Below are 27,636 nucleotides of genomic sequence, written 5' to 3'. Positions count from 1 at the left end.
TGGGTTGGGCTTGAGGCCCTCAGAGTTGGGAAGCTGTGAGCAGGGCTTGGAGGATGGAACCCACTCAAGGGAGTGCAGGTGGGGCCTAAGACCCTCTGTACCCAGGAGCTCCTGCTGGCTGAGATCCTTCCGAAGGGATCCTAATCCCAGTCTGGGACTCTGAGGCAAAGACTGTAACTCTGAGAGTGGGATTGGTGCTCTTAGGAATCTTTCAAGATACAAGCAGAGAAAGAAGTCTGGTTCCCTCTGAGGGTGGAGGGTGAAGGGGGCTTACAGGAAGGGGATGGAGCTAGATGACCCCAAGAGACCCCTGGGCCATCTGAACATCTGAAGGACAGGAACAAACTTTTTGCAGGTGGTGAGCCTGCAACTCCCAAAGTACAGGTCTTTGAGAAGGGGGCAGATCCTTTGGGGTAGATCCAGCGTGGGTCTGGGACTCTCAGAGGGCTGGCCTGGGGCTCAGTGCAGATTCGCTTCCCGTTCCCAGAATCTTGAATGCCTCGCATGGGGACTGGGCACCCATGGGGGCTTCCAGCATCTACAACAGCTAGAAAGCAAATTCTGAGCGACTTCTCCCACAACCGTGGATGGATGGATAAGACCCGCGAGCCGGTGTCTAGCCTGGGAGTCAGTCTAGTCTCCTCCGCACCTCTCCCAGTCTCCGGCGGGACCCCAGCATTCCCACAGTTGGGGGCCTCGGCGTTAGCGAGAGGGGACTCAGTACCCCGACCTCTGACTTCCCCACACAACTCGGAGAACGCAAGGCCCGGCCGCCCCCCTCCCAGCACCTGTCCCTCTAGCTCCTCCCCTGCAGCCTCCCGATTGGCAGCAAGGGGAGCGCCCCCTGGCGGCGCCGGTCTCTGATTGGCGGGAAGTTCGCAGCCGGTGGCTTAGGAGATGGAGAAAGTGAGTCTGCCTGTGGCGGGGGCGGGGGCCGAGGGGCGGGGCCGCGCCGAGTCGGACCCGCTGGACAGAGCGCGGGCCTGGAGGGGGACTCGGCGCCTGACACGATGCGGCGCCCTGGCCCGGGCGGCCGCCGCCCCCTCCTGCTGCTGCAACTGCTGCTGCTCCTTGCAGCCGCCGCCGCCTCCGCTGCGAGCCCCAGCCCCAGCCCCAGCCAGGCCGTCGAGGTCGCGGTGATCCCAGGCCGCCCGGCCGGGTAAGACCCGCTGTGTCCCCTCTACCTTGTGTCTGTCCATCCAAAAAGTCTGGTGGTCCCGGAGGTCCAGGATTTTCGGATTTAGGGGAATACGAGCCCACTGCTTAGGTTTGAGGATGAAAGGGTCAGGACTCCCGGATTTGTAGACACCCCCCCCCCCCACCATATTTTGTAGGGATTAGAATCTGGGAAGAACTAAAAATTTGAAGAAAGTTCCCTTCCGCCGTAGTGGAAACGGATACGATTCCAGGGAATTTGGGGATTTATTAGAGGAAGGGTACCCAGTTTATGTGGGCATAGGATGATAGAGACGGGTGGGGCCCTTAGGCAGGGGTGAGTTCCCCAGGTTTCTTTGGTGTTTTGAGGAGGAATGGTATGGAGAGGTTTATAAGGGAGCTTTATGAATAGGTGTTGGGATATCCTGGCTTTCTAGGATTTGGAGGCTCCTGGATTAACTAAGAGGGACTCGGATTTTTCCAAGGTGTTAGGAAAACCTGGAGCTGAAGCGGAGGGGCTTTGGGGAATTGGGGGGTGGTCCTCAGGTTTCAGGAGAATTGAGGATGCCCGAGTTTTTTTAGAATTATGAGGCTTAAGAATTGAGTGAAGTAGTGATTTCATAGCGAAAGATTCCATGATTTCCTATAGATTTGAGGGTTACAGCTCCCCCCGGCCTGCGGGTGACGAGTTCGAAGGAAACAGTCAGCCCACCCCCCTACCCCCGCCCCGCGGCCCCGCGCTCCGCTGGGTTACAAAGGCCCCGGGCTCAGCTCCCGCCCGGGTCTCTGCGAATGCATTTAGTAACTCGAGCCGCGCCGGGGGCGGGGCCCGGAAGGGGTTAACCCCAAGAGAAGGCGGGAGGGAAGACTGCTGAATCGGGGGTCCCAGAGGCTCCCACAGGAGCGGCCTCCTCTCCCACTGGGTCCCACCTGGCTGGAAGGGTCCCATGCACCAAATTTCCCCTTCGCAGTGCCCCCAACCCACCCCCATTTACCTCCTCTCGGCTTGTGTGAATGGCTTCATCCCTTGCCCCCCTTAGCCTGGGAATCATGGACTTCTCTGGGGGACCCTTGGTCACTAAACGCTTGCTCCTGAGCTGGAGGCTCCACCACCCAGAATCTGAGACCCTCTGGGCTCTGAGACTTCTCCAAGGAAGACCCTGTTCTCCTGGGAAGGAAGGAACTGAGACCCAGAGACTAGGAGATGCTAGTACCAGGACACACCACGTGGAAGGGCAGGGCTAGAATTCAGGCCTCGGGATTCCTCATCCCGGGCCATTGCTCCTTCTGCACCCATTTCCACCACAGCACCCTGCTGAACCCACAATCAAAGGGGAGACCTCTCGCCCCAGTCGTTGAACCTTATGGAAACAGCGTCACCTGCTGTCCATGAGTGGGATGGTGGCTGAGTCCAGGACAGAGTTGTTCTTTGTGGGGTGGGGTCCTAGATTCCAGACAGTCCCAGCCTGGAAATGCGCTTAGGAATCCCCTTTGAAATTTCCTTTTCTTTTCCTTTTTTTTTTTTTTTATTTCAAGACGTTGAAATGTCTTTTCCAACAAAACCTTACCACTAAACCATCCACAAAACAAATAGGAGTAGTGTTACAGTGACCATCTGTGGAGAATCTAAGCCAGTTTGATTCCCATTGCTCGGATGGGGAAACTGAGGTTCCAAGAGACGTGACTGAAGTTAGTTTCACAGCTATTCGAACTCCCTCAGGCCTAATCTTGGGCTCCCTCCCCCCACCCCAGCCCCAGCCAATGACACCCTTTCGGGAGTTCAGGGGCACCACAAACTTGTGTGACCTTCACCCTTGCTATTATAGGCTTCCTGCTTGTCGCTGCTGCTCAGGCCCAGTGCTGGGGAGAAGCCGCTGCATCAGAGGTGGGTTCTTTAGGTGGGACATGGGTAGGGGCGAAAGGGGTGGGAGCAGAGGGCTGAGAGGCCCCTTTCCACTGGAAAGTTGGATACATTAAGTCCAGAGAGGTGGACACCACCACCCACCATACCCCCTTCCCAGGCCCACAGTCACCACCATTAGTATCTCATGTCTCCAAAGCCTCCTGCAGGGTCCGGAGCTGCCTGCCCAAAACGTGCAAAGGCCCCCAGCAGTGTCTGGCCCCGGTGTCCTCCCGACCAAGTTCCAGCGCGAGGAAGAGACAAGTGTCCCTTAACTGGCAGCCACTGACGTGAGTGTGCAACCCTGCCCCTACCAGAGCCTGGGGAGCTCCCAGTTGCTCCACCATTTCCCATTTCCTGGTACACCTCTTTTTCTGCCCCCTGGATTTTCCGTCTCTTCTCCTCTGTTCTCTCTCTCCTATAACCTGATTTTATTTCTTCACTTTTTTCCCTGCCTATCTCAGACTCGGGGTCTCTAGGTCTCCCTCTCTGTCCCCAACTCCCTTTCTCTTGTTCTTTCCAGCTCTGTCTCATCTCCATGTCACTTTCTGTTTTCTCTCATCTGTGACTGGTGCTTTCTCCCTGTGCGTCTCTCTTTCTGTCTCTGTCTCACTGCCATCTCTTTATCTCAATGTCTCTGTCTCTGCCCCTCTCTCTCACCCCCTTCCTCTCTCTACCTCCTCATCTCTGTTTCTCCCGCGGGTCTTTGTTTCTTTTCAAGAGTCTGAAGCGCGCTGGGGACCTGATCTCCGTAAGGGAGAGGAGGGGGTGGGTGCAGAGCCGCTGCTCGGAGGCCTTCTCCTGGCGTCTGAGGCCCCTTTAGCGCGGGGTTCCGCCTAACCGCTGTGACAGCGTCTTCGCCGTCCCCTCCCACCCAGGCTGCAGGAGGCGCGAGCTCTGCTGAGGCGACGGCGGCCCGGCGGGCCGGGGGGCCGGGTACTGCTGAGAAGGAGGCCCCCACTACAGCGCGCCCCCGCCGGCCAGGCCCGGGGTAAGAACGTCCGCCCTTCCTCGGCCTGGGGGCGGGGGGTTCCGGGCCAGATAAAGCCGTCTGGTTCCCACGGTCCAGCCCCCGCCTACCCGCCCCTCATTGTAGTTCAGCCCCCCGCCCCCCCCGCCCTTAGGACGCGGCCCCCTCCAGGGACCCCGGCGTCCGGCCGTGAGAGGTGAGCCCGGGACAGGACCAGACGCCCGCCAGAGGCGCTGACCCGCGGGGGTGGGGCCGGGAAGCCAGGCGTCCTGGCCCCCCGCGGCTGAAGAGGGGGGGCGCTGGCCGGGCAGAGAGCGCGGCCCAACCAGCCCAGACAACAAAAGCGATTGTGCGGGTTGGCGCCTGCCCGGGCACCGAACTCTCAAGATTGCCGGGCGGCTGGGGGCCAAAGGCCTCCCCCTGCTCTCCCGGACCCTCCCCCCTTGCCCTCCTCCCGCTCCGGCTCGGCCCCGGGGCTAAATCACCCTAGTCTCAACCACCCTCAGAAGTCCCCCTCCGGCTGTGGCCTTCAGCCCAGATGTGTCCCCTCCTCCCTAAAGTCTTCCAGATGTGGGCCTCCGGCCAGATGTGAGGACCCCCCCCCCCCGCCCACAGCCTCAATTCACTGCTTCCCTCTGTCCATTCTGACTTCTCCCACCAGGTGTGGGGATTCTTGGCCAGATGTGACTGCCTTCTCAGATGTGCCCCACCCCTAACCCCAGCCTTCTGCCCAGGACCCTCAATTCCTTCATGTGCCCAGGTTCACCCACCCTTCTCCTGCCCCCACACCAAGATGTGCCACCTGGCTGCCCAGATGTGCCATCTCATCCACCTACCCAGATGAAGCCCCGCTTCTCTACGCTCAGGGCAGAGGGTCATCTTTTGGCGGCCTCCCCAAATAAGGCCCCCACGACTCTTTCCTCTTTATGAATATAGCTCTGTCTGGGGAGAAACCCGCCTGCCCCCACCTGTTCCTTCCTCGCCACTCCCCTGCGGGCCCCATTCACTTGTTGGTGCGAGCAGGCGGGGACAGAGGGGGCGCCCCCTCCCCCTTGCGAGTCTAGCGCCCAGCCTGCGCGCCTCTGGCTGCGCGCCCAGCCCCACGCGCCCCCGCGCGGCCGCCGGGGAAGGAGTGGTGGGGAGGGGGGGCCTGAGCGGGGGCGCGGCCGCCCTCCCCCGCGGGCGGGCGGGTGCGGCCGGGCCCCTCCGGCGGGCTGGGGCGGCGGCGCGGCGGAGCGCGGCGCTGCAGCCATGGCGGGCCGCGCGCGGCTGCTCTGGGTGTTGCTATTAGCGCTGCTGGCGCTGCTCGGGACGCAGCCTGGGCTGGGCCGGCCCGGAGAGCGCCTCCGCGTGCGCTTCACCCCGGCCGTATGCGGCCTGCGCTGCGTCCATGGGCCCACCGGCTCCCGCTGTACCCCGACCTGCGCGCCCCGCAACGCCACCAGCGTGGACAGCGGCGCGCCCGGCGGGGCGGCCCCGGGGGGACCCGGCTTCCGCGCCTGTGAGTGCGGGGAGGTGGTCCCGAGGGAGGGAATCCTGGGGGAGGAGGACCCCTGGGAAAGGGGAGACAGTTCCCTAGAGAGAGGGAGCCCAGATTCCATGTCCGGGAGTGCCGGGGAATCCCGGGGGTATTTGGCGAAGGAAACCCCACATTCCTGGCTTGTGAGCGTGGGTCCTGAGGGGTTTTTTGTGTGTTTTGCAAGAAATGAGGGGATTGGGGTCGTCTTTCATGCCTTTTGAGTCAACGTAGGGGATCCCAGAAATGAGGGGCCTGGGAACATTTGAGAAGGGAGCCTGAGATCTGAGATTGTGAGTAAGGGGTCTCCGGGGAGCAAGGGAGAATTTCAGCGATGCAGGGGTGGGAAGGGGGTGGGGGGTGGTTCTCAGTTTATGGGAACTTTGGGTGGTTGAAATTTAGGGGAACCTAGGATGGGTGTGCTGCTGAGGAGAGGGACTGAGTTGGGGGAAGTTACCCTGAGAGGGAAAGCACCCAGAAAGGGGGTGGGGGTCTCTACAGGCCCTGAGTTGCAGGGATCCCACGTGCGAGAGAAATCCAGATAGGAGGCCTAGGGGAAGGGGCGCCCTCTGGGGGCGGAGAAGACAGGAGGCGGGTGCGCACCAAGCTCCGCTGGAGATGGGGAGCTCCCGGGGGTTCAGGTGAGGTGAGGAGGGCGTGCCACCTGTTGGCCCCAAGACACGTGGGTGCTTGGTTTCTCTGGTCGGGTCTTCCCTGCTCCCACCCCCCAGGCCCTCGGCAGTGGGGAGTGGGGGCCCCTGGCGCCGAGAATTCGCCCAGCCTGGCCCCCAGCCAGCCCAGCCCGGGCCGGCGTGAGCTCATCTCCAGCCTGAGACCCGCCCGCTGCCACTCCCTCTCTCCTCCCCTTCCTCTCTCCTTCCTTCACTCCCTCCCGTCCCAGCCCTAACGCGCCCGTGCCAGGCGCCGTGCCCAGGCGGGTGCCAGGCCCCTGGAGGCTTAAGGAGGGGCATGTGAAGGGGGGGGGCTGACCTCGGCAGGACTCCGATGTCCTCAGCTTCCCATTCCTCCAGGGGCTTGGAGCATGGAGTTGGCACTGCCAGTCTAGCGGCCGCGGGGAGTGTGGGCGCCACCAGGGAGCTGTGCTGGGGGCCGGCATTCAGGCCAATAGCATGCAGAGAAATGACTTTGGAGGCTTAGAAATGCCCCCAAGCTTGGATGGGTTTCCACCCCCCAACTCCCACCCCACCATCTCCCCCCCCCCCCCAGAGACCCCTTCCAATTTGGAATCTTGATTCATAGTTAAGCCTCTCCTCGGCCCTGTCATTCAACTAAGGATCTCCATTGGAGCACCTGGAATCCTGGCTTGACTCTATCTGAAGGGCCCCAGAGCCTTTATCATCAGCACCCTAAGCCCCCTCCTCTTCCTCGACAACACTCCAGAGACCAGCTCCTTCAGTGTTTTTCCCCGTTATTCTAAGGTACACCACACCCCCAAACCATGCCCCTCACTAGAGACCTCTATAGAATTCCGTAGTGCTGGTAGTTCTGTCCCTAGCTACCCCTCCCCACTTCCAGGAAAAACTCCGAATTATGAACCCTATACAGTGGTAACTCTGCTTTCCACTTGAATTATTTTCCCCACAAAAGGCTCCTCTTTTCTTGTATTTCTAACTGAGCCTACCACAGTCCCATCAGAGATTCCTGATTTCCTGGATTTCCTAGTTTTCTTCCAGCTGACCCCTTCCCAGGAAGCTCTGATCCCATCTCTCTTCTGAGGACCTCAGAGTTGGTATCTATCAGTTGATTCTCCAAAGTAACACCAGACACTGTGGTCCCCTCCCCCCACACCAGGCAACCATTACTCAAAAGACATGGGCCCCAAATCCCTTACCCGGGGGTGGGGATGGGCAGGAGGGTCAGGATCCTAGGGTCTTCCTAGTCATGTGGTTCCATTCCTGGGGACCCCGAGGAGTCCCAGTTCTCCATCTAAACCCTGTTCTCAGCACCCTCAAACTGTAAGTCCCCTAGAAGACCCTAAAGTCCAATGTTTTCTAGGAAACTCCCCCAAAAGGATCAGGGGACTCCTGTTGAAGGAATACCTCAGTTTCCTCCAGACTAGTTTTCTTCTCCATTCCAGAAACTCTGAACTCCATAGTGCCTGCCTTCTAACTGATCTCCTCCCAGGACTCCAGCCCTATTCCCTTTCTAATTTGAGGGTTCCCCCCATGCTTTTCTTTCTCCATTTGTGGCTCAGAATCCCCCACACGTCTCCCTGGACCGCATCGGCCTCCTGCTTCCTCTTCCCCTTTCGCGCAGCTGTCTCCAGCTGTTCTTGGCGGCCCCGGGGGAGAGAGGGAGGAGGTGCCCTCACAGGACACGTCCAGCCTCCTTTGGCTCGATGGGTCCGGGACTCCCCAAGGGTCGGGAATGCGAAGCCGCCGCCCTGCCCCCGCCGCACCCTTCTCTTTGTTTACCCCGCCGCACAGCTGGCAGGGTCCCGCCTAGAGGTGGCCTGGGGCCCAGCGAGGGCGCGCATAAGGGAGAGAAGGCTTGTTCCCGCTCGTCGCTCCTCCCCAGAGGCAAAAAGGCGGAGCTAGAACTCTAGAGCCAGAGTTGAGGGGAGGTGGGTGGGACTAGGATGCCTGGAGAGCCCGGAGGTGGGGTGGGAGGGGAGTGAATGACTGGGCTGGAGCATATCAGCGTGAGGAACGGGAGGTGGGCGGAGCTAAAAGCCAAAGGTTAGACGACTTGGTGGGCGGGGCCTACAAGCCTGCCGTTGGAAGTAGTAGGTGATGTAGGCGGAGCTAAAGGGGGGCGCACAGCTGGTAGGCGGAGCTGGAACTGGATGAACCCTACCAGAAGGGGTGTAGGCAGGCCTAGAATGCCAAGGAGACCGAGTTGGGGTGAGGGGGTAAGTGATGCCAGGGCGTGGCTAAACTCTGGTTTGAGTCAATGGAACGGACTAGGGCTGAGTGGGCGGGACTGGAACAGCCAAGGATCCTGCCAGACTGTGCATGAGTGGGGCTAGATGCTAGGGAGAAGCGATTTGTTCTGGGCGGGGCTGAGTAATGGGCGGGGTCAGCACTATCTGGACGCGACTGGAACGCCGTGAATTTAGCCAGAAAATAGAATCCGACCAACCAGAGAGAGAGGGAGGGGCCACATGCAAGCGCGTTAAGAGTTAGGGGCGGGGTAGCCGGCCTCGTGGGCGGGGCTAGACTTCCTAGGGCTGAGCGACTGGGCCAATGCAGGTGGCCAGAGTTGGGACAGGGCCTCGACATCCAGCTGGGCGGAGGGACATAGAACTGAGCGCTACCCGTAGGGCGTCGTCGCTGAACAACTGGGCTAGCTTGGGTCGGCTGCCCCCAGGGCTGCCGATCCTGAGTGTTGACGCTCCTCCCCCCTAGTCCTGTGCCCCTTGATTTGTCACAACGGCGGGGTGTGCGTGAAGCCCGACCGCTGCCTCTGTCCGCCGGACTTCGCGGGCAAATTCTGCCAGCTGCACTCTTCCGGCGCGCGGCCCCCGGCCCCGGCCATGCCGGGCCTCACCCGCTCGGTGTACACCATGCCACTGGTCAACCACCGCGACGATGAGCACGGTGAGGAGACTGCGGCTGGAGAGCCCCTCCGACTCCTCTAGCCACACCTCGCTCTTCCTCTGCCCCCCATCTTTTCCTGAATACCCTTCCCTGCTCGCCTTTCCCCCAATTCCGAGTCCTAGTCGTGCCTCTGCAGGCGTGGCGTCTATGGTGAGTGTCCACGTGGAGCACCCGCAGGAGGCGTCGGTGGTGGTGCACCAGGTGGAGCGTGTGTCCGGACCTTGGGAGGAGCCCGACGCCGAGGCGGTGGCGCGGGCGGAGGCGGCGGCGCGGGCGGAGGCAGCAGCTCCCTACACGGTGCTGGCCCAGAGCGGGCCCAGAGACGAGCGCTACACCGACGCCTCGGGCTACGGTTACTGCTTTCGGGAACTGCGGGGAAGCGAAGTGAGAAGAGGCTGGTGGGGAGGGGCGTGGAGCGCGCCATCGCGCGGAGGCGCGCTCACCCTACACTTCCCTGCAGTGTGCGTCCCCGCTACCGGGGCTTCGGACGCAGGAGGTCTGTTGCGGGGGTGCCGGCTTGGCCTGGGGCGTTCATGACTGTCAGCCGTGCTCGGAGCACCTGGGTAAGCCTCATGACGTCCCCGAGGTGCTCGGAGCAGGCGAGCGGTTGCATTCCCCAGCTCAAGGTCCCCAGCCCAGAGGTGAACCCCGTTCGCAGGTTCTAGCCACGCCCATCTCGTTGTGGGGGTCATTTCCAGTCTAGACCCACTCATATCTTTCTGGGACCATCCACCTCATCTCTGTCTTTGGCTCCACCCATGCACTTCTGGAACCTCCCACGTTGCCTTCTCAGACCGCAAACTTAAAACAGTCCTGGCACTCAAGCCACACCCACACCCTCAATCCCTTTCACCCCAATTCAGTTCCACCACTCTTGCTCCGCCCACTCGTCCGGGACCCACTCCCCTCCTCTCTCCCCAGCGAACACCGACCGAGTGGCTGCCGCGGATAGACCATGTCCAACCGGCTTCGAAAGGATTAACGGATCTTGCGAAGGTGAGAGGGTTCAGGGATGGCAATGAGCCAGAGGGCGAGCTTGGCGGGTCTGTGGTCCCCGACTCTGCCATCATCTCTCCGTCTCTTGCAGACGTGGATGAGTGCGCCACAGGCGGGCGCTGCCAGCACGGGGAGTGCGCGAATACGCGTGGCGGGTACACCTGCGTGTGTCCCGATGGCTTCCTACTCGACTCTTCCCGCAGCAGCTGCATATGTGAGCCACCGGGAGGGGGCAGAGGGTGCATCTCCTGTCTGCCCTGCCGCCAAACCACATCCAGAGCATCTCAGGGCCTGTAATCCCTTCGGTACTCCCAGATCCTCTCAGAACCTCAGGTCCCCCTCGGTTACTCTTGGGTCCCTCTCAGAACTCCTCGGACTCCCTGGACCTTCTTCATATATACTAGGAGCCGTTCAAGCCTTTAAGTCCACAGATTTCTTCAGATCCCTAGACTTTTTCTCAGGTGCTCTCAGAACCCCCCCCCCCCCGAGATTCCCCACCTTCCTCGACCACCAGACTCTTCAGATACTCAGATCCCTGTCAGACGCTCTTATTTGCCTCTCACACCCTTGCAGACCTCCTCAGGTCCTCAGACCCTTCTCAGGCCCCCAGAACTCCAGACCTCTCAGCTCTCCCTCAGACTCTCTCAGAATTTTCCCACTGCCCCTCCTACCCATCGATCCCTCCTTGGGAGCACTCCCTGAGTTCCACCACTCTCCTAACCTCGTCCCCTCCTCATCCTGGTCGGTTTCCTTTCCTCACTCAGCTCAGCACGTGATCTCCGAGGCAAAGGGGCCCTGCTTCCGCGTGCTCCGCGATGGCGGCTGCTCTCTGCCCATCCTGCGTAACATCACCAAACAGATCTGCTGCTGCAGCCGCGTGGGCAAGGCCTGGGGCCGGGGCTGCCAACTTTGCCCACCTTTTGGCTCAGGTGACCTCCTGCCCGGCGGGTCCCTACACAAGACGCCTTCCCAGGGCTCAGTCTAGGCTCCGCCCCCAGACCCTGAGGCACGCCTCCCGCAAGCCTTATCCACGCCCCCAGCCTCAGACCCGCAATCCTCATCCTGGTCTTCCCCCAGGGCCCCGCCCCCACATTCCCAAGCCAAGCCCTGGCCCAGCTAGGCCCCTGCTCCTGGATGCCTTTCTCATGTTTCTCTGCTGTCTCCGCCTCCCTTTGCCCCCGTCCCTCCCTTTCTTCTTTGTTTTCAGAGGGTTTTCGGGAGATATGTCCAGCTGGCCCTGGCTACCACTACTCGGCCTCCGATCTCCGCTACAACACCAGACCCTTGGCCCAGGAGCCACCCCGAGTGTCCCTCAGTCAGCCCCGTGCCCCGCTAGCCACCTCTCGGCCTTCTGCAGGTGAGAGGGCTTCTTGAGGAGGGGATGTTGCCTCTGAGGGGCTGGCCCAGGCCCATACAGAAAGGAGGAGAGAGACAAGAAGGGACACCTGAATCCAGGACTCTACTCTGTCATACCACTTCCTTACCAGGTTTTCTGCCCACCCATCGCCCAGAACGCAGGCCAGAGCCGCGACCAGAGCTCCGGCCAGAGCCCCGGCCCCGCCCGGAGCTTCCTTTGCCCAGCATCCCTGTCCGGCCTGGTCCTGAGATCCCTGAATCAGGTACAGTGGACGAAACCCTGGGTATTGATGAGGGCATTACAGGCATGGACACTGGGAAAAGAGGCTCCAAGGTGACAATTCCAGGATAGAACAAATAGGGATGTCACAGGCACAGGATTACTAAGAGAATTAATCCTCTTCAAACCAGAGATAAAGATATGATGGGTTGGATAGTGGTTAGATGAGGAACCGAAGCCAAGCGGTCCTGGGTTCAAGTCCTCCGCCAATTGAGTCATTTAACCTCACTGGGGTGCAGTTTTCTCGTCTGCAAAATGGGGATCATTGTGAGGCGTCAATGAGGTGTCTCCGAAATTAAGTACTTAATTAATGTTAAATAATTACCTGTCACTGAGGGTAGCAGGCAAGTAACTCAGGCATAGCGTTGGAGAGCAAAACATGTAAAGGTGGAGGAGTTCGTGGAGGGTATTATGGGGGGATTCAAGCAGAAGATCTGATGAGAAGGTTGGATGATAAATGAGAGGGGCATCCCGGGTGGAAGATTTCGCTTGAGAAGGGGTCATCGACATGGTGCTGTAGGTAGAGGATCTGAGAGGATTGTACTGGGATGAAAGGGACATTGGATTCAGGGATGGGGGAACCCTGGCTGACTGGACCCCCCAGGTCCCCCCGCGGGCGTGTGTCAGCGCAATCCCCAGGTCTGCGGCTCTGGACGATGCATCCCCCGACCCAGTGGCTACACCTGTGCTTGCGACTCGGGCTTCCGGCTCAGCCCTCAGGGCACCCACTGCATCGGTGAGCCGGACGGAAAGGGTGGACGGAGGCGGGAATGGAGGGTTCTGCCCGGTCACCCCGTGACCAGCCCACACCATCTCCCTCAGACTTGGACGAATGTCGCCGTGTACCCCCGCCCTGTGCTCCCGGGCGCTGCGAGAACACGCCGGGCAGCTTCCGTTGTGTGTGCAGCCCGGGCTTCCAAGCGAGCCCGCGGGCCACGGAGTGCCTGGGTGAGAAGCAGGTCCCGCCGCGCTGCAGCCCCGCCCCAGCCCAGGGCCGGCTCCGCGCTGCCTCGGCGGCAGATCCCTCCCTTCCACGCTTACGCACGCCCCTCCGCCCCACTACTTACTGCCTCCCCCCTCTTCCCTGGCCCCGCCCCTCAATAGGCAACTGCCCTCCCCACCACTAGACCCCACCACTGCCTCACCCCCAAAACTGGCCCTTCCTATTCGGGCTCAGCTTCGGCCCTATACTGCCCCGCCTCCTGCCCCCACCAGGTTCCGACTCTGCCCCGCCCACTCCTCCCGGCTTAACTCCCGCCCTCCGCCAGGTCCCGCCTGCCCCACAATTGCCCGCAGCCAATCTCCTGACAGCGATCTCTGATTCCTCTCCTGCCCCACCACCGCCCGGTCCCTAAGCCTCCCCCTTTCCTGTCTAGCCCCGCTCCTGCCTTCCCTTTGCCAAGTCCCAAAGCTGCCCTTCCGGTCCTTGCCCCGACTCTGCCCTCCCTAATTTGCCCCCCCGCTTAAGGTCCCTCTCTCTAAACCCCCCTCGTCCCGGTCCCATGCTCTGGTCCTGCACCTGGCTTCCACCTTCGGTTCTGCCCTCCCGGCTCAAGCCCCGCCCGCGCCTTAATCCTCCCTTCTCCGAGGCCCCCACACCGCCCTTGGCCCCCGCCCCAGCCTGGCCCCGGCCCCAGCCTGGCCCCTCCCCCGACCGCCCCGTCGTCTCTCCGGGGAGTGTCTGATCCAGTCCCAGACGTCCGGCTTGTACCCGCAGACGTGGATGAGTGCCACCGCGTGCCGCCGCCGTGTGACCGCGGGCGCTGCGAGAACACGCCAGGCAGCTTCCTGTGCGTGTGCCCCGCCGGGTACCAGGCTGCGCCTCACGGAGCCAGCTGCCAGGGTGAGGGCCTGGGAGGGGCAGAGGGGAAAGGGAATGTGGGGCAGGGTAGAGCCCTAGTGCTGAGAGATGGAGAGACCGAGCAACCCGCCAAAGGGAGGCAGATTGCTGGGAGACGGAGACTGAGGCCAAGCGCTTAGTGCCAGGCATGTAGGGCAGTAGAGACAGTGATGTGGGAATGAGAGGCCGAGGGATGGGCAACAGAAAAGCTGAGTCAAGGAGGACGGAGGGGCAGAGGGATGAGAGATGGAGATGTTGAATCAAGTGGAAAGGAGAGGCCAAGTTATGGAGGAGAGAGTGATGCTTGTCCATGCTGAGCTGGGAGGCAGCTTAATAGGGCTTGGCAAGGCAGAGTGCTTATGGCAGGAGAGCAGGGCGTTGGGGGACAGGGTGAGGGAACGGTGGTTGACAGGTCAAAATGAGGGAGGTCAGGGAGGCAGAGGAGTATGGGGGACTTAAGGAGGTGTGGCCTGGGGCTCCTTGTCCCACGCAGATGTGGATGAATGCATCCAGAGCCCGGGCCTCTGTGGTCGAGGGGCCTGTGAGAACCTGCCCGGCTCTTTCCGCTGTGTCTGCCCTGCTGGCTTCCGGGGCTCGGCGTGTGAGGAAGATGTGGATGAGTGTGCCCAGGAGCCCCCGCCGTGCGGGCCGGGCCGCTGCGACAACACAGCTGGCTCCTTTCACTGTGCCTGCCCTGCTGGCTTCCGCTCCCAAGGGCCTGGAGCGCCCTGCCAAGGTGAGGGTGCTGAGTCCAACCCAGCTATGGGGGTTGGGAAGACGTTATTGGGTAGAGAGGGCAGAGAGGTAGAGAGATGGGGCTCAGTGATGGGGATTTTAAGAGGGTGGGGAAGGTCTGACTCCAGAGTCTTCTCCCCTTCCTCTAAAATATGAGAGGGCTCCCCATTGCTTCTCCCTTTTTGAGATTGTTGGAACCTTGAGGAGAGGACAACTCTAAGGCAGGGAAGGCAATATGGAGGACGTGCTGCCAGTGCTCACTCTGGCAGCTGGAGAGACATTCAGTGGGGAAATAAAAGGAGGAGGGGGGCAGCCTCAGCAAAGTCCAGGAGACTGGTTCCAGACTGGATTGCTGGGTAATGGGGGTGGGCTCAGGCCCCACCCTCAGCCCCACTGGCCCTCCCTGCCCCAGATGTGGATGAGTGTGCCCGTAGTCCCCCGCCCTGTGCCTACGGCCGGTGTGAGAACACAGAAGGCAGCTTCCAGTGCGTCTGCCCCACAGGCTTCCAACCCAACGCTGCTGGCTCCAAGTGCGAGGGTGAGGCCAGGGAGGGAGGGAGGAGTGTGGATGGGTGAGGGGGCGCTGGACCGTTTCTTCAAGATCACCCTTTCCCCTGCCTCCCAGACGTTGATGAGTGTGAGAATCACCTGGCATGTCCTGGACAAGAATGTGTGAACTCACCCGGCTCCTTCCAGTGCAGGGCCTGTCCTGCTGGCCACCACCTGCACCACGCCCAGTGCATTGGTGAGACTAGACCCCAGTCCCGGGCCTGTATTGTTACCCCTGACCCTGACAATATCCCTAACCTGGACCACAGCCTTGACCTAGCCCATAACCTCCTGACCTGGAGCTCGGTTACCTTACGGGGAGCCAGATTCTGACAGTGTCACCTAACCCTAAATGTGACTCCTGACTCTTACCCGGGAACCCTGAACATGACTGTGACAATTGACCCTACCATGACCCCTCCTCATAACCCCTGACCACAGCCATGATAGCAGTTAGGACCCTCCTGACTGTCCCTTGGCCCTAAATGTGACCTTTGACCCCAAAATTTGACTGTGACATTTGACCATAACCATAACCCTTACCACATCCCCTGATTCTGTGACCTTTGATTCTTTTTCTTCTTTGCTCCCTTTCATTGTTTCTGCTTGGCTCAGAGCCTCTTCCCTGGAGCCTGATTGGGTTCATGATCTCTGACCTCTGAACTTGACCCTGGTCCATGACTTCAGGCAGAATTCTGGACCCTGACTGAAACTCCTGACCCTAACTGGCCTCAGATTCCAGGCACTGATACTGACCCCTGATTTTCTAGAAACCCATCCAATGATCCTGTACTATAATACTTGACTTTTTACCCTAATTAATTTCTGACCCCTGCCCTAATCCAGAGTCCCCTCCCCTGATCCCGGGATCCTGGCACAGGAAATTCCCAGAAACCCAGACCCACAAGACCCCTAGAACCAGGGAAACTGGACTCCCCTACCCACTTCTGCCACGGAGCCCTCATCCCACCTTGACTCCAAGACACTTCCCACTACCTCTCCCCAGACCTCACTGCCCTAAGGGGATCCATCTGGTATGTCCCCTGACCTGAACCCCACTCCTGAAAACCCCGCTCCCACAGATGTGGACGAATGCAGTTTGGGCGCCCCGTGCGGCCCCCACGGCCACTGCACCAACACTGACGGCTCCTTCCGCTGCAGCTGCTCGCCGGGCTACCGGCCTCGGGCGGATCAGCCCGGACCCTGCGCAGGTGGGCAGGGTGGGGAGCGGGGCTGGGTTCCCAGGTAGTACCTATGATAGAGGACTTCGGGACCCAGGCGTGCTACCTGGGGTGTGGCCTTGGGGCGGGGCTTAGGCCTCGAGGGGCGGACCCTGCAACCGTGCCAGGCTCTCCTGTACCCTAGACGTGAACGAATGCCTGGAGGGTGACTTCTGCTTCCCGCACGGCGAGTGCCTCAACACGGAAGGCTCCTATGTCTGTACCTGTGCCCCTGGCTACCGGCCTGGACCCCGCGGAGCTTCTTGCCTTGGTTCGTGCGGGATGGGCCTGGACAGAGAAAGGGCGGGCTTATACCGTACCAGGAAGAGGCAGGGCAAGGAGAAGACAGGGAATGGGGAGTCGCAAGTTTTGGCGGGATCTAACTGCATGCTGTAGGCGGGGCTTGCAGGATCCTGGCGTCAACCAGGGAGGGGTGGGGTACGGAGAGGAAAGGGGGAGAAGGGGTGGAGTCTGGATAGTTGGGCAGTGACGGGGAAGGACAGGGCCTAAACCTGTCAGAGAGGATGGCTTGCAAGGTCAGGGCTGAGTCCAAGGTCAGTAGGGGTGGGCGTTAAAGACCGTAGAGCCAGGAGGGATGGGAAAGGGCGGTGGAGGGGTGCAGCCTGTAATGACAAACACAGGAAGAGGGAGGTGGGGTCCAGGTTTCCAACGGAGTCTTCCCTGCCGGGCAGATGTGGACGAGTGCAATGAGGAGGACCTTTGCCAGAGTGGCATCTGTACCAACACCGATGGGTCCTTCGAGTGTGTGTGTCCTCCGGGGCACCGCGCTGGCCCAGACCTCGCCTCCTGCCACGGTGAGGGGTTCTGCCTTGGCCTGGTCCATCCCCACTCTGCTTTCCCCACTGCCCCTTTCCCTGTCGGCCTCTGCCTCCCCTCTGTGCTTTTCTGGTCTCCTCTCCTCTGTCATCTTCCTCTCCTGCTCTCTCTTCTGCTTCCCACCCCCCACCCTGCACAACTGACTCTCTCCTCTTCCTTCTTTGACTCTCTCACCTTCCCTCTGCCTCTCCCTGCCTACCCCTGCACTCCCTCGACTGCCCTGTCTTCCCCTCAGACGTGGATGAATGCCGCGAGCAAGGGCCAGGCCTGTGCGGGTCCCAGCGCTGTGAGAACTCCCCTGGCTCCTACCGCTGTGTCCGTGACTGTGACCCTGGCTACCACACGGGCCCTGAGGGTACCTGTGATGGTGAGAATATGTCCCAAATTCCACAACAGGTTGCTGGAATCTGCCCCTGTTGGGACCCAGGAGGGATGCCCTACCTCCTCATTGGGCCAAGGGAAAGGGCCCTAGACCTTACACCCGTACCCCCTCTCGCCATATCTCTGGTGGAAATAAGCCACCATTGAGGCCTCATACTTGCTTGGGGTGGTGCGGATATTCCTCTCAGGAAGCAGGCCAAGTGTCGCTTCTTGAAGGTGACCAGGCTGCTCTGCAGCTACAGCCCAATCCACACTTAGGCTATACCCCAGAAAAGGGGAGCACTGGTAGGCCCTCCCCTTCCAGTCTTGGCCTATGGGTTAAAACTACCAGTTTCTCCCTCTTCAGGTTCCTTCTCCTTTTAACCTGTCTGGATGTATCTTCTCCTCATTCTCCTCCTACTTCCTACTTCCAACTGCCCCTCCAAGACCCAACTCTAGCTCCCCATCCCTTCACAGTATGAAATCTCCCCAGGTTTCTCCAAGTCCTGACCCCCGCCTGTTTACGTTCTGCCCTTAAATTCCACTCATCTCTCCAGATCTGTCCTTTCCATCATTCCACAGATGTCTCCAGCCCTTCAGAACATGTAGGTTCAGCCCTTCCAATTCCAGCTCTGCCTTCAGGCCCACCACTTCCATTTCCCTCTCAGTTTCCTTGGCCTCTTTCCCCCCATCCCCCCCCCCCCCTGCAACAAGGAACCCACCCACCCAGGCAGCTGGTGCTAATCTAAGATTTGGGGGAATGGGTGTGTGGGTCAGCACTTTTTTTTTTTTTTTTTTGGGTCAGCACTTTTGTGGAACAAATGAAACAAAATGACTGTGGGCTGCATTCGGCTCTCTGGTTGCCAGACTCGACTCACGGAAGCCTAGTTTCGTGGGATTTCATTCCTTAAATTCCATGAGAACTCACTACACACCTACTGTGTACAGGGACTGGGAATACAATGGGAAATGAGTCAAACAAAAACCCCCTGCCCTCGTGGAGCCAACATTCTAGTGGGGGTGACATTTGGAGTATCAATAAACCTGCAAATATTATGTCATAGCCGGAGAAAATAATATACTACTACTAATAATAATAATATAATCTTGCAAAGGAAACAAGATAAATGACAGAGTGACAGGGCAGGTCATGGTGGTGTGCTGGGAGGACCTGAGCCAGGCACCCTAATGGAGTGAGGTAGGGAGCCATGCACATAGCTGGGGCAAGAGGCCTCCTGGCAGAGGGGACATCTGGGACGAAGGCCTGGAGGTGGGACCATGTTAGGGCTAATACTTGTGGCTCTCGAGAAGCTCAGACTCCTCCAATACCAGCTTCATAGAGAATTCTCAGTCATAGGAACTGGAAGCAGCATCAGAAAACTGGGCATCCAGGCCTGTGACCCCACTCCCCCATCCTCTCCTCACTCTCGTGCAGATGTGGACGAGTGCCAAGAATACGGCCCTGCGATTTGTGGGACCCAGCGCTGTGAGAACACCCCTGGCTCCTACCGCTGCACGCCGGCCTGTGACCCTGGCTATCACCCCACACCGCGGGGCGACTGCCAGGGTGGGTAACTGGAGGGCCTTGGGTGAGGGGATAGGAGAGGGCCCAGCAACAGCCTGATTGTCTGGTGGTTGCAGATGTGGATGAATGCCGAAACCGGTCCTTCTGCGGGGTCCATGCCGTATGCCAGAACCTGCCGGGCTCTTTCCAGTGCCTCTGTGACCAGGGCTACGAGGGGGCACGGGACGGGCGTCACTGCGTGGGTACGGGGTTCTGGGGGAGGGTGGGGTCTGGGTGAGACCAGAGGGCAGGAAGGGGTTGGTCAGGCAAATGGAAAGAATTGTAGAAGGAGCACCTGGGTACCCGTTACCTAAATTCTACTATTATCATTTTACAATACTTGCCTCATCACACATCTATTCATTAACCCATCTAAATTTTTTGGATAGATTTCAAAGTAAATTGCAGGCATCCCCTGCAATTTAGACTTCCCCCCAAAAGTGCATATATCATTAACTCGTGTTCAATATGTATTTACAGATATTTTCCTTTGAGATACAGTTTACATACATGAGAAAATTACATACATATAAAATAGATGAATCTTAGGTATACATTCTCTCAGTTGGGACAGAAGGAATGAAAAATGCCAAGTCCTGGGAGTATATTTGAATTTCGGGCATAATTGGATCCAGAAATTGAAACAAGGCTACCTCTGTCTCTGTTTCTCAGCTCTTTTCTCCTCTACTGGATTTCTTTTCAGGCAGACTTTCTTTCCACAATGGGAAGGGCGACTGGGCACATTTGAGTTAACATCCTCACCTTGGCCTCCCTAGAGCTAAAGAGAGAAACTCCTTTTCAGGATTTCTAGCAAAAATCCCAGCACTGGCTTTGATTGGTCTAGTGTGTTCCCTGTCTCTCTCTGAGCCAGTCATGCAGCCAAAGAAATGCAGTAATTGCATTTGGGACTCATGCCCACCCTGGGAGCAGATTTCACCCTACTCAAAACCCAGGGGATGAAAATACAAGAGCAGCGGGTCCCCAAGGAGATTCAGGGTGTGTCACCAGAAGAAAAGAAGATGATAGGGTCTGGACCATTAAAAATTCCTGGTATATTTGAGAGCTTAGACTCTTAAGACCTTTGAAATCTCTGAAATTTAGAACCATTGACTCCTCCCCTGTTGTTTCCTGTCACAGATGTGAATGAATGTGAAACACTACAGGGCGTATGTGGAGCTGCCCTATGTGAGAACGTTGAAGGTTCCTTCCTCTGTGTCTGCCCCACCAGCCCTGAGGAGTTTGACCCGATGACTGGACGCTGTGTTCCCCCACGGACTTCTACTGGTGAGACTCGCAGTGTCTATTTAACTGATGGCTGTTGGCCCCATCAGAAAAAGACATGGTTTCACCATCCCTGTTATGGATATCTGCCATCAGTTAAATGTTTTAGAAACAACCAAAAACCACGAGAACACCCATGTTAACAAATGAGTAATGGGACTCAGCATCAAGAGAACTGGATCTTATCTTTGGTCTTATCAGATTGTTTCATTCAGCAAGTGTTCTTATGGCATCTGCTGTGTGCAGACTGTCTTCTGGGTACTGGGGACATAGTAATGACTAGGAAAGACCCCTCTCTGTCCTCAACGGGACTCACAGACCCGTGGAGCAGACAGAAATAGTACGAGGCAGTGGCAACCTAGAGGACTCAGGGTTGGGATGGAGGAAGCACACAGAGGGAACAGAGCTGGATGGAACCCCCCAGAAGGAGGTTGTGGCATCCAGAAGAGGTGCCTGCCCCAGCCTGAGAGGAGGGTTGTGGAGGGCTTCCTGTAGGAGGGACAATCTGAACTGAGGGCAGCAGGGTGAGCAGAAATGAGCCGGTACAGTCGGCAAGGAAGAACAGAGACCATGCAAGGCAAGAGAGCATTGCTGCATTTGAGGAACTGAAATAAATTCAGTGGGGCCTGATTTAGAGAGCAAGGGAAGGAGTAGGGAGAGATGAAGCTGAAGAAGGGGATGGAGGCCAGATCAAACAGGGACTTCCCAGCGTCAGGAGTGTGAATTTTACCTGAGGGCCCTGAGATAGCATGGAAGGGTATAGCGCAGGGTTAGGGTATAAGCAGATGTGACACTTCTCTCTAATTGCTATAGAACAGGAGAGTGACAGTGGGGGCTGGGACCCTAGGGAGGAGGCGGGGCAGATACCGGGCAGGAGAGAACAGGACTGAACCAATGCTGGGGTGATGGAGGGGAAGAAGAGGGGGTGGGAGAGATGCTCAAGAGGCCGAATGAATAGGACTGGGGCTGTCAGGGTGAGGAAGGGGTGTCTAGGACAAGGCCTAGGTTTTGGGGTGAAGACTTTGAGGCCAGTTTGGGACACGCTGGATGTGAGAATCCGGGAAACACCCAGGGGAGGCAACTCAAGAGTCCAGGGGACCACCCCACCCCAGCCTTCCCTCCTCAGAACTGAATCTGCAGTGATGGGGGAAGATGCAAAATGGGGAAGCAAGAGACCCAGAAATGAAATGAGAGTGGGGTAAAAAGACAGGGACAGATGAGAAATATGGAGTTGGGAGGGAGATGGGGGACCCAGAAACTGGTGTCTCTGGGCTTCTGTTTCCCCATCTGTAACGTGGGGGGCCAGGGGATCAGCCGACTTTGGGCTAAGGCTTCCTGTCTCCCCAGGCATATTCCCGGGTTTGCAGCCCCAGGTGCCTGCCAGCCCGGGTCTGCCAGCCAGGCCGCCCCCACCACCCCCTCCCGGCCGGCCCAGTGCACCTAGGCAGGGCCCTGTGAGCAGTGGGCGCCGGGAGTGCTACTTTGACACAGCGGCCCCAGATGCATGTGACAACATCCTGGCACGGAACGTGACGTGGCAGGAGTGCTGCTGCACCGTGGGTGAGGGCTGGGGCAGTGGCTGCCGCATCCAGCAGTGCCCAAGCACCGAGACAGGTGGGCCTTGATGGACAGGGGCTGATGGATGGACGGAGGGCTGAGGGTTTGGTAGAAATGGGTGGGTGAGTGGCTGGGGTGAGTTCCAAGATTGGTGGGCCCTGGGCTGGGACAGGGCACACATTTGGACCTGGGGCTGAGGTTGCTAGTACTGGAAAGGCAAAAGTGAGCTGCCTAGCATGTGGGCAGGGGGCACAGGTAAGCACTGAGACAGGTGGGCGTGGGCTGGTACATGGGGGTTTGAGCTTGGCTCAGCCTTGTCTCTGTGCACAGCTGAGTACCAGTCACTGTGCCCGCATGGCCGGGGCTACCTTGCGTCCAGTGGAGACCCGGGCCTCCGGAGAGGTGAGGCCAAACTTCATCCCCGACTATCCTCAGTCCCCGAGCCCAGCTCAGGTCTCATTCCGTCTCGCCCTGTCATGGTCTCTTTCTGTTTTCTTTATCTCTGTCTTTTACCCTACTGCTTCTCTATACATGTTGCCCCACTCCCAGCTTTCCCTGTCTCTCTGTCTCTGTCTCCCAGTCTCTGTCTTTCCCCATCTATGGGGTCTCCATCCCTATATCTCAGCTTCTCTCTTCCCTGGTCATGCCCTGCCCCCATCCACTCCTCCAATTCAGCCGGCCCCACTCCCTGCCATGCCCCCCTCTCTCATGGTGGAGGGGTGTGACTCTGATCACCCTTCTCGCAGATGTGGACGAGTGCCAGCTCTTCCGAGACCAAGTGTGTAAGAGCGGTGTGTGCGTGAACACGGCCCCAGGCTACTCGTGCTACTGCAGCAATGGATACTACTACCATACCCAGAGGCTGGAGTGCATCGGTAAGAGCCCCACTTCTGCCGTCCTCCCCCAGGACTCTCCCCAGCCCTCGGCCACAGCCACGCAACCACCACCAGCCGGAAGTCCTTCCTGGAGTCTAGACTCCATCCATCACACTGTCAACGCGTGGGGGAAGAAATGGGAAGGGTAGGGCGGTGAGGAGGGGCTGCCTCCTGATCGCCCCGCCCTGCCTCCCTCCCCAGATAACGACGAGTGCTCGGATGAGGAGCCAGCATGCGAAGGCGGCCACTGCGTCAACACCGTGGGCTCTTATCACTGCACTTGCGAGCCCCCGCTTGTGCTGGACGGCTCGCGGCGCCGCTGCGTCTCCAACGAGAGCCAGAGCCTCGGTAGCCCCGCCCCATACTCCCGGCCCCACCCCTCACCTTCTTTGGGTCTGCCTCACGCCGGCCCCAGGCCACGCCTTCACTAAAACCACGCCCCTCGCGCCTCTAGGTCCCGCCCTCACCAGGGCCACGCCTCTCTCCTGGCCACCCCGGCTCAGGCCACACCTGGGCTCTGGTTCTGACTGAGTTGAGAAGCCTGGGGGCCGGGAGGAGGGGGAGGGGGAGGGGACGGGGAGGTGGAGGTGGCAGACGAAGTTTTGAGAGGCAGCCTGCCACTTATGGCCGTGTGAACACATGCCGGTAGCTTATACCCTCCTGGACCACTTTCTGCACACTGGGTGATGACAGTAGCCCCTACCTTACAGGGCAACTTTATTTTCAAGGACTTAGAACAGGGTCTGGTCTTATTAAGTGCTACATAAGTGCTGCCTGCAGTTTCTCTGTGTCTTGGGGTCTCTGACTTTCCCCACCTCTCTGGGTTTGTGTGTTTAGATTCTGAGTTTCTGACTCTTTCAAGAGCCACCTTTGTCTTTATCTAGGACTGCTTTTTGCTGTCTCTGCGTCTTTGTTTTTCTGAGAATCTCTGATGCTAGATATGTTTGTATCTCTTTGGGTCCTTTCTTTCTCTCTCTCTCTGACTCTCCAACTTTCCCTGGGCCTCTGACAATTTCTCTGAATCTCTCTCTTTCTGTGTGTCTCCATCCTTCTCTGTCCACTGAAGTGAACTCCCTTCTCCTCCCACTTCCTCTTCCTACAACATGCCCCACACCCTGAGACAGCATTCAAACAACGCCCGCCCGGAAAGGAAAAGCAGCTGCTCTGAGGTCACGCAGCCCTCCGGAGGCTGCATGTGGGTAGAATTGCATCACACCCTTTCTTCCAGGCACTGGGCCCTTTCTTCGGCCCTTTCTCCCTATGTGCCAGCCTCATGCCAGGTCGGGCCCTGTCCTCAGTCTGGAAACCAGTCGAGACCTCTCGGGGTCCCTTAGTGGGAGTCACTTCACAGTTGATGAGGAAGGATCTGGAGATGGCAGAGGGCAACTGAGTAACTCCAGCAGGGGAGAGGGTCAGGCAGTAGGGAGCACCTGAGCTCTAGCCAGTCACATCTTGATACATACTGTCTCTGCTGTTAGATGACAATCTGGGAGTGTGCTGGCAGGAAGTGGGGGCCGACCTGGTGTGTAGTCGCCCCCGGCTCGACCGCCAGGCCACCTACACGGAGTGCTGCTGTCTCTACGGCGAGGCCTGGGGCATGGACTGCGCCCTCTGCCCCGCCCAGGACTCAGGTACTACCACTACTTGGGCTGCCCTCAGAAGCCCTGACTCTCAGGCTCTGGGTCCAGGCCTCAAACCCCCCTCGGACTCGGCCCCTCAGAGCCCCATGTCCCAGCCCATCCCTAACCTTGGTTCCTTAAACTAGAAGTCACATCCTAAAGCGCTCCAGGTCTCACCTACAGAAACCCAAAGCAGGACTCTACAGGTCCTGTAGTTCAAATCTCTCAGGTCCCTAGAGTCTGGTGTTTTAGACTCTCAACTCCCTGTTTCTAAACCCTCAAATCACAGCCCATGAGATTTGCCAATACTGGACTCTAAGACCTCAAATAGCAGTTGCTCAGGTTTCCCCATTCTGGCCCCACAAACCTCCAAGTCCCACCCATGGACACCATATCCAGGTGCCTGAGACCCCAACACACAGCCCAAGAGACCTTCAATCCTCAGCACTGGGGAATCCAGCTCCTGTCCCAAAGACCCCAAGCCTGGGTCCTCAGATTTGCCAAGTCCCAGTTCCACAGGCTCCCACCCCTGCACCCTGGGATTCCCTAGCCTTGGCCCATGAAACACGTGTTCTGTTTCTTTAGGCCCCTAGTCTTAGCTCCCTGCATCCACCAAACCCAACACCTTGGACCCTGATTCCTTAGCTTCGGTCCCCGTTGATCCCAGCACCTTGTAATCCCAGCCTCAGCTCCTCCATCCTGGCTCCAGAAGGCCCTGATCCTGGCTGTCCAATCCCAGCCCCCTTTCAAGCCCCTCACCCCTCGATGCTGCAGCCCAAGGCCTCCCCTGACCTGCTCCTCTGGGTTCCTCTCCTAAGAAGCGGGATGTGAATGGTGGGAGCTGAGGGAAGGAAACACTGATTCTGGCTTGGCTCCCACTCACAGATGACTTTGAGGCCCTGTGCAACGTGCTGCGGCCCCCTGCATATGGCCCCCCACGGCCGGGTGGCTTTGGACTCCCCTATGAGTATGGCCCAGACCTAGGGCCACCTTACCAGGGCCTCCCGTATGGGCCCGAGTTGTACCCACCACCTGTGCTGCCCTATGACCCTTACCCCCCACCCCCGGGGCCCTTCGCCCGCCGGGAGGCCCCCTATCGGGCACCACTCTTCGACATGCCCGACTTTGAGGACGACGGTGGCCCCTATGGCGAGGCTGAGGCCCCCGGCCCTGGTGCCCGCTGGCGTTATCGGACCCGTGATACCCGGGGGTCCTTCCCGGAGCCCGAGGAGTTGTCTGAAGGTGGCGGCTATGCTGGTGAGTCCCGCGAGTGGCGTGATGAGGGAGGTGTGCGGGGACACGGAGGCCAGGGGTGAGAGAGGGAGAAGCTGCAAGAAGTCAGGGGGAGAGGCAGGCTCAGAGATGGGAAAACAGGCACAGAGAGTGCCAAAGGGGAGCAGAGATGAAGAGCCACAGAGAAAGAGACAGGGATAGAGGACCAGAGACCAACAGGGAAAGACCTGATGGAGAAGTCAGCCAGAGAGAGCCTGGGCACCAACACAGAAAGGGGCAGAGATGCGGACAGGAAGAGACAGAGAGCCAGGCAGAAAGGAAGTGATTTGGGGACAGAGAAAGAGAGGCAGAAAATGGAGCTATGGGGAGATCCAGGGGTAAGGAGAGAGACTCACAGAGAGGGGGAGACATGGAGAAAAAGAGGGATGAGCCAGAGAGAAGGCCAAAGTCTCAGAGGAAGACTCAGGGAGGCTGGGAGTGGAGAGAGTGGTGGAGCCACGGATTGCTGGGGGCAGGGGAAAGCCCCGGGAGCAGCGCAGATAAACCTGCTGGCGCCACAGCCGCCCCCTCGGCCCTGGGGCACGCATTTAGGAGACTCACGGGGGGCCCAACCGCACCTTCCGAGCCACCGCGTTCTCTGCAGGTGCTCTGCCTGAGTCCTACGAGGGGCTGGAGGGGGAGGAGTGCGGGATCCTGGACGGCTGTGCCCACGGCCGCTGCGTGCGTGTCCCTGAGGGCTTCACCTGTGACTGCTTCGACGGCTACCGCCTGGACACGACCCGCATGGCCTGCGTTGGTGAGGGCGGCGCCCGGCCCAGGGGCGCAGGGACAGGGGCCTCCAGGGAAGGGCTGCAGGTGCCTGGGCAGGCCGGGCTGGGGGAAGTAATTGTTGCATCTCAGCCGGGCTTGCCTGAAGGAGGCCAGGCTTGGCCAGGAGCGGGCCCTGAAGCAGGAGAAGCGTGGAATCCTGCAGATAGGTTTCCAGGGACTCCCAGTGCTACCTACCGTGGACAATTTGCTTGATCTTTTTAGACAGCCTGTTTTCCTATGTGTCGAGGGGGCCTATTCATCGTGTCTGCCTATTTTAGCCAGTAGCAAAGTAGAGTAATTCCAATTCAGGACTTTGGGTAGAGTGCAGGCTGGCTGTGTGACTTGGGCAAAGGTCTTTCCCACTCTGGGCCTCAGTTGGCGCATCTGCAGAATGGGACAATAGTAGTACCTACCTCCCTGGTTTATTTAGGAGGATAAAGTTAATAAATGTTATGTGCTTAGAAAAATGGCTGATATACAGTTGCTATCATTATCATCTTCATAAGCCTTAATGTCCTAACAAAAACCTAGCGACCCAGGGCCTACTAGAGCTGGAAGCTGAGGCACAGAGAGGTTGATCCACCAGGCTGACAGAGCCAGCAGATAGGTCAAGTGGGAAATGCGCATCCACACAACTCCCCCCACCCCCTGCCAAGGCCATAAGCAGTCCTGGAGCCTTGTGTCCCCTTCCCCAGACATCAACGAGTGTGAGGAGGACGAAGAGGCCTCGCCGCTGTGTGTCAACGCGCGGTGCGTCAACACCGACGGCTCCTTCCGCTGCCTCTGCCGCCCTGGGTTTGCACCCACGCACCAGCCGCACCACTGCGCCCCCGCCCGGCCCCGCGCCTGAGCCCCAGCGCGCCTGTGGGGCCCCGCTGCGGACGTGCAACTGGCCGCTCCCTGCATGCACACAGGAGGAACGTAGGACTGGCCGGAGAAGAGGGCTGGAAGGACAGAGGAAGGAGGGACGCCCCTCACTGCCCCCGCTACTCCCAGCCACCAACACTGCGGACCGGACCCAGCCCAGGGTCCCCTTCACGCTCCCCTTCCTTTTTATAAACTTTTCAATTAAAAAAGAACCTCACCTATTTTGTACCTTTTGCCTCGGTCTGTGTTTCTTAAAGTCTGATTCTAGGATTTGTTGAGGCACTAAATTACATCACTTTCCCATCTCAGATGGCCTGCCTGACTCAATCTCCTATCTCTGTAGTTTGGGTCTCTCAGGCTCTTCCTATCTCTCTCTGTCTCTCAGTCTCTTTCTCCTGGCCTTGTCTCTCTGTTTTATAACCTCTCTAATCTCTGGAGAGATGTCACTTCTGGATTTTTAACATTTACTGACCCTCCTAATAAATCATCCTGGAGCCTCCCCTTCCCCTGTGTGGGGCTCCGGGAAGGGATGCAATGGGGTCAGACCCTGCTGGGG

The 27,636-nt window shown here is 58.9% G+C and overlaps 1 protein-coding gene across 2 annotated transcripts; it reads left to right on the top strand.

The window, feature by feature from the left end:
- Positions 1-1,001: 1,001 nt before the first annotated feature.
- Positions 1,002-27,308, top strand: LTBP4 (latent transforming growth factor beta binding protein 4). 2 transcript variants are annotated; one of them, XM_077131810.1, is made up of 33 exons: positions 1,002-1,159; positions 2,982-3,040; positions 3,216-3,345; positions 3,934-4,046; positions 8,910-9,101; positions 9,238-9,485; positions 9,562-9,664; positions 10,023-10,097; positions 10,189-10,311; positions 10,862-11,026; positions 11,305-11,454; positions 11,585-11,716; positions 12,338-12,469; positions 12,556-12,681; positions 13,451-13,576; positions 14,067-14,309; positions 14,721-14,846; positions 14,934-15,053; positions 15,940-16,068; positions 16,223-16,348; positions 16,770-16,892; positions 17,150-17,281; positions 18,710-18,841; positions 18,916-19,041; positions 19,976-20,122; positions 21,467-21,733; positions 22,007-22,078; positions 22,423-22,551; positions 22,753-22,899; positions 24,030-24,182; positions 25,056-25,427; positions 26,047-26,199; positions 26,909-27,308. In XM_077131810.1, exons 1-33 carry the CDS (start codon positions 1,011-1,013, stop codon positions 27,061-27,063), a joined length of 4,875 nt encoding a protein of 1,624 aa, XP_076987925.1. In that variant the 5' UTR covers positions 1,002-1,010; the 3' UTR covers positions 27,064-27,308. The 2 variants fall into 2 exon arrangements, with proteins under 2 accessions (XP_076987925.1, XP_076987926.1); XM_077131811.1 differs by lacking the exons at positions 1,002-1,159; positions 2,982-3,040; positions 3,216-3,345; positions 3,934-4,046 and adding an exon at positions 5,260-5,526.
- Positions 27,309-27,636: the final 328 nt, after the last annotated feature.

Source organism: Tamandua tetradactyla, chromosome 16 (assembly GCF_023851605.1).
Source record: "Tamandua tetradactyla isolate mTamTet1 chromosome 16, mTamTet1.pri, whole genome shotgun sequence".
Lineage (NCBI taxonomy): Eukaryota > Metazoa > Chordata > Mammalia > Pilosa > Myrmecophagidae > Tamandua > Tamandua tetradactyla.
Note: the sequence above shows the minus strand (reverse complement) of the source record. Positions and strands in the feature narration are given on the sequence as shown.

Bases quoted from the DNA above. Each gene is read 5' to 3' on its own strand.
- LTBP4 (XM_077131810.1), top strand. From the start codon at position 1,011: ATGCGGCGCCCTGGCCCGGGCGGCCGCCGCCCCCTCCTGCTGCTGCAA. The intron at 15,054-15,939 runs GTGAGACTAGAC...CCGCTCCCACAG, and splicing joins GCACCACGCCCAGTGCATTG to ATGTGGACGAATGCAGTTTG. The intron at 16,069-16,222 runs GTGGGCAGGGTG...CCTGTACCCTAG, and splicing joins TCAGCCCGGACCCTGCGCAG to ACGTGAACGAATGCCTGGAG.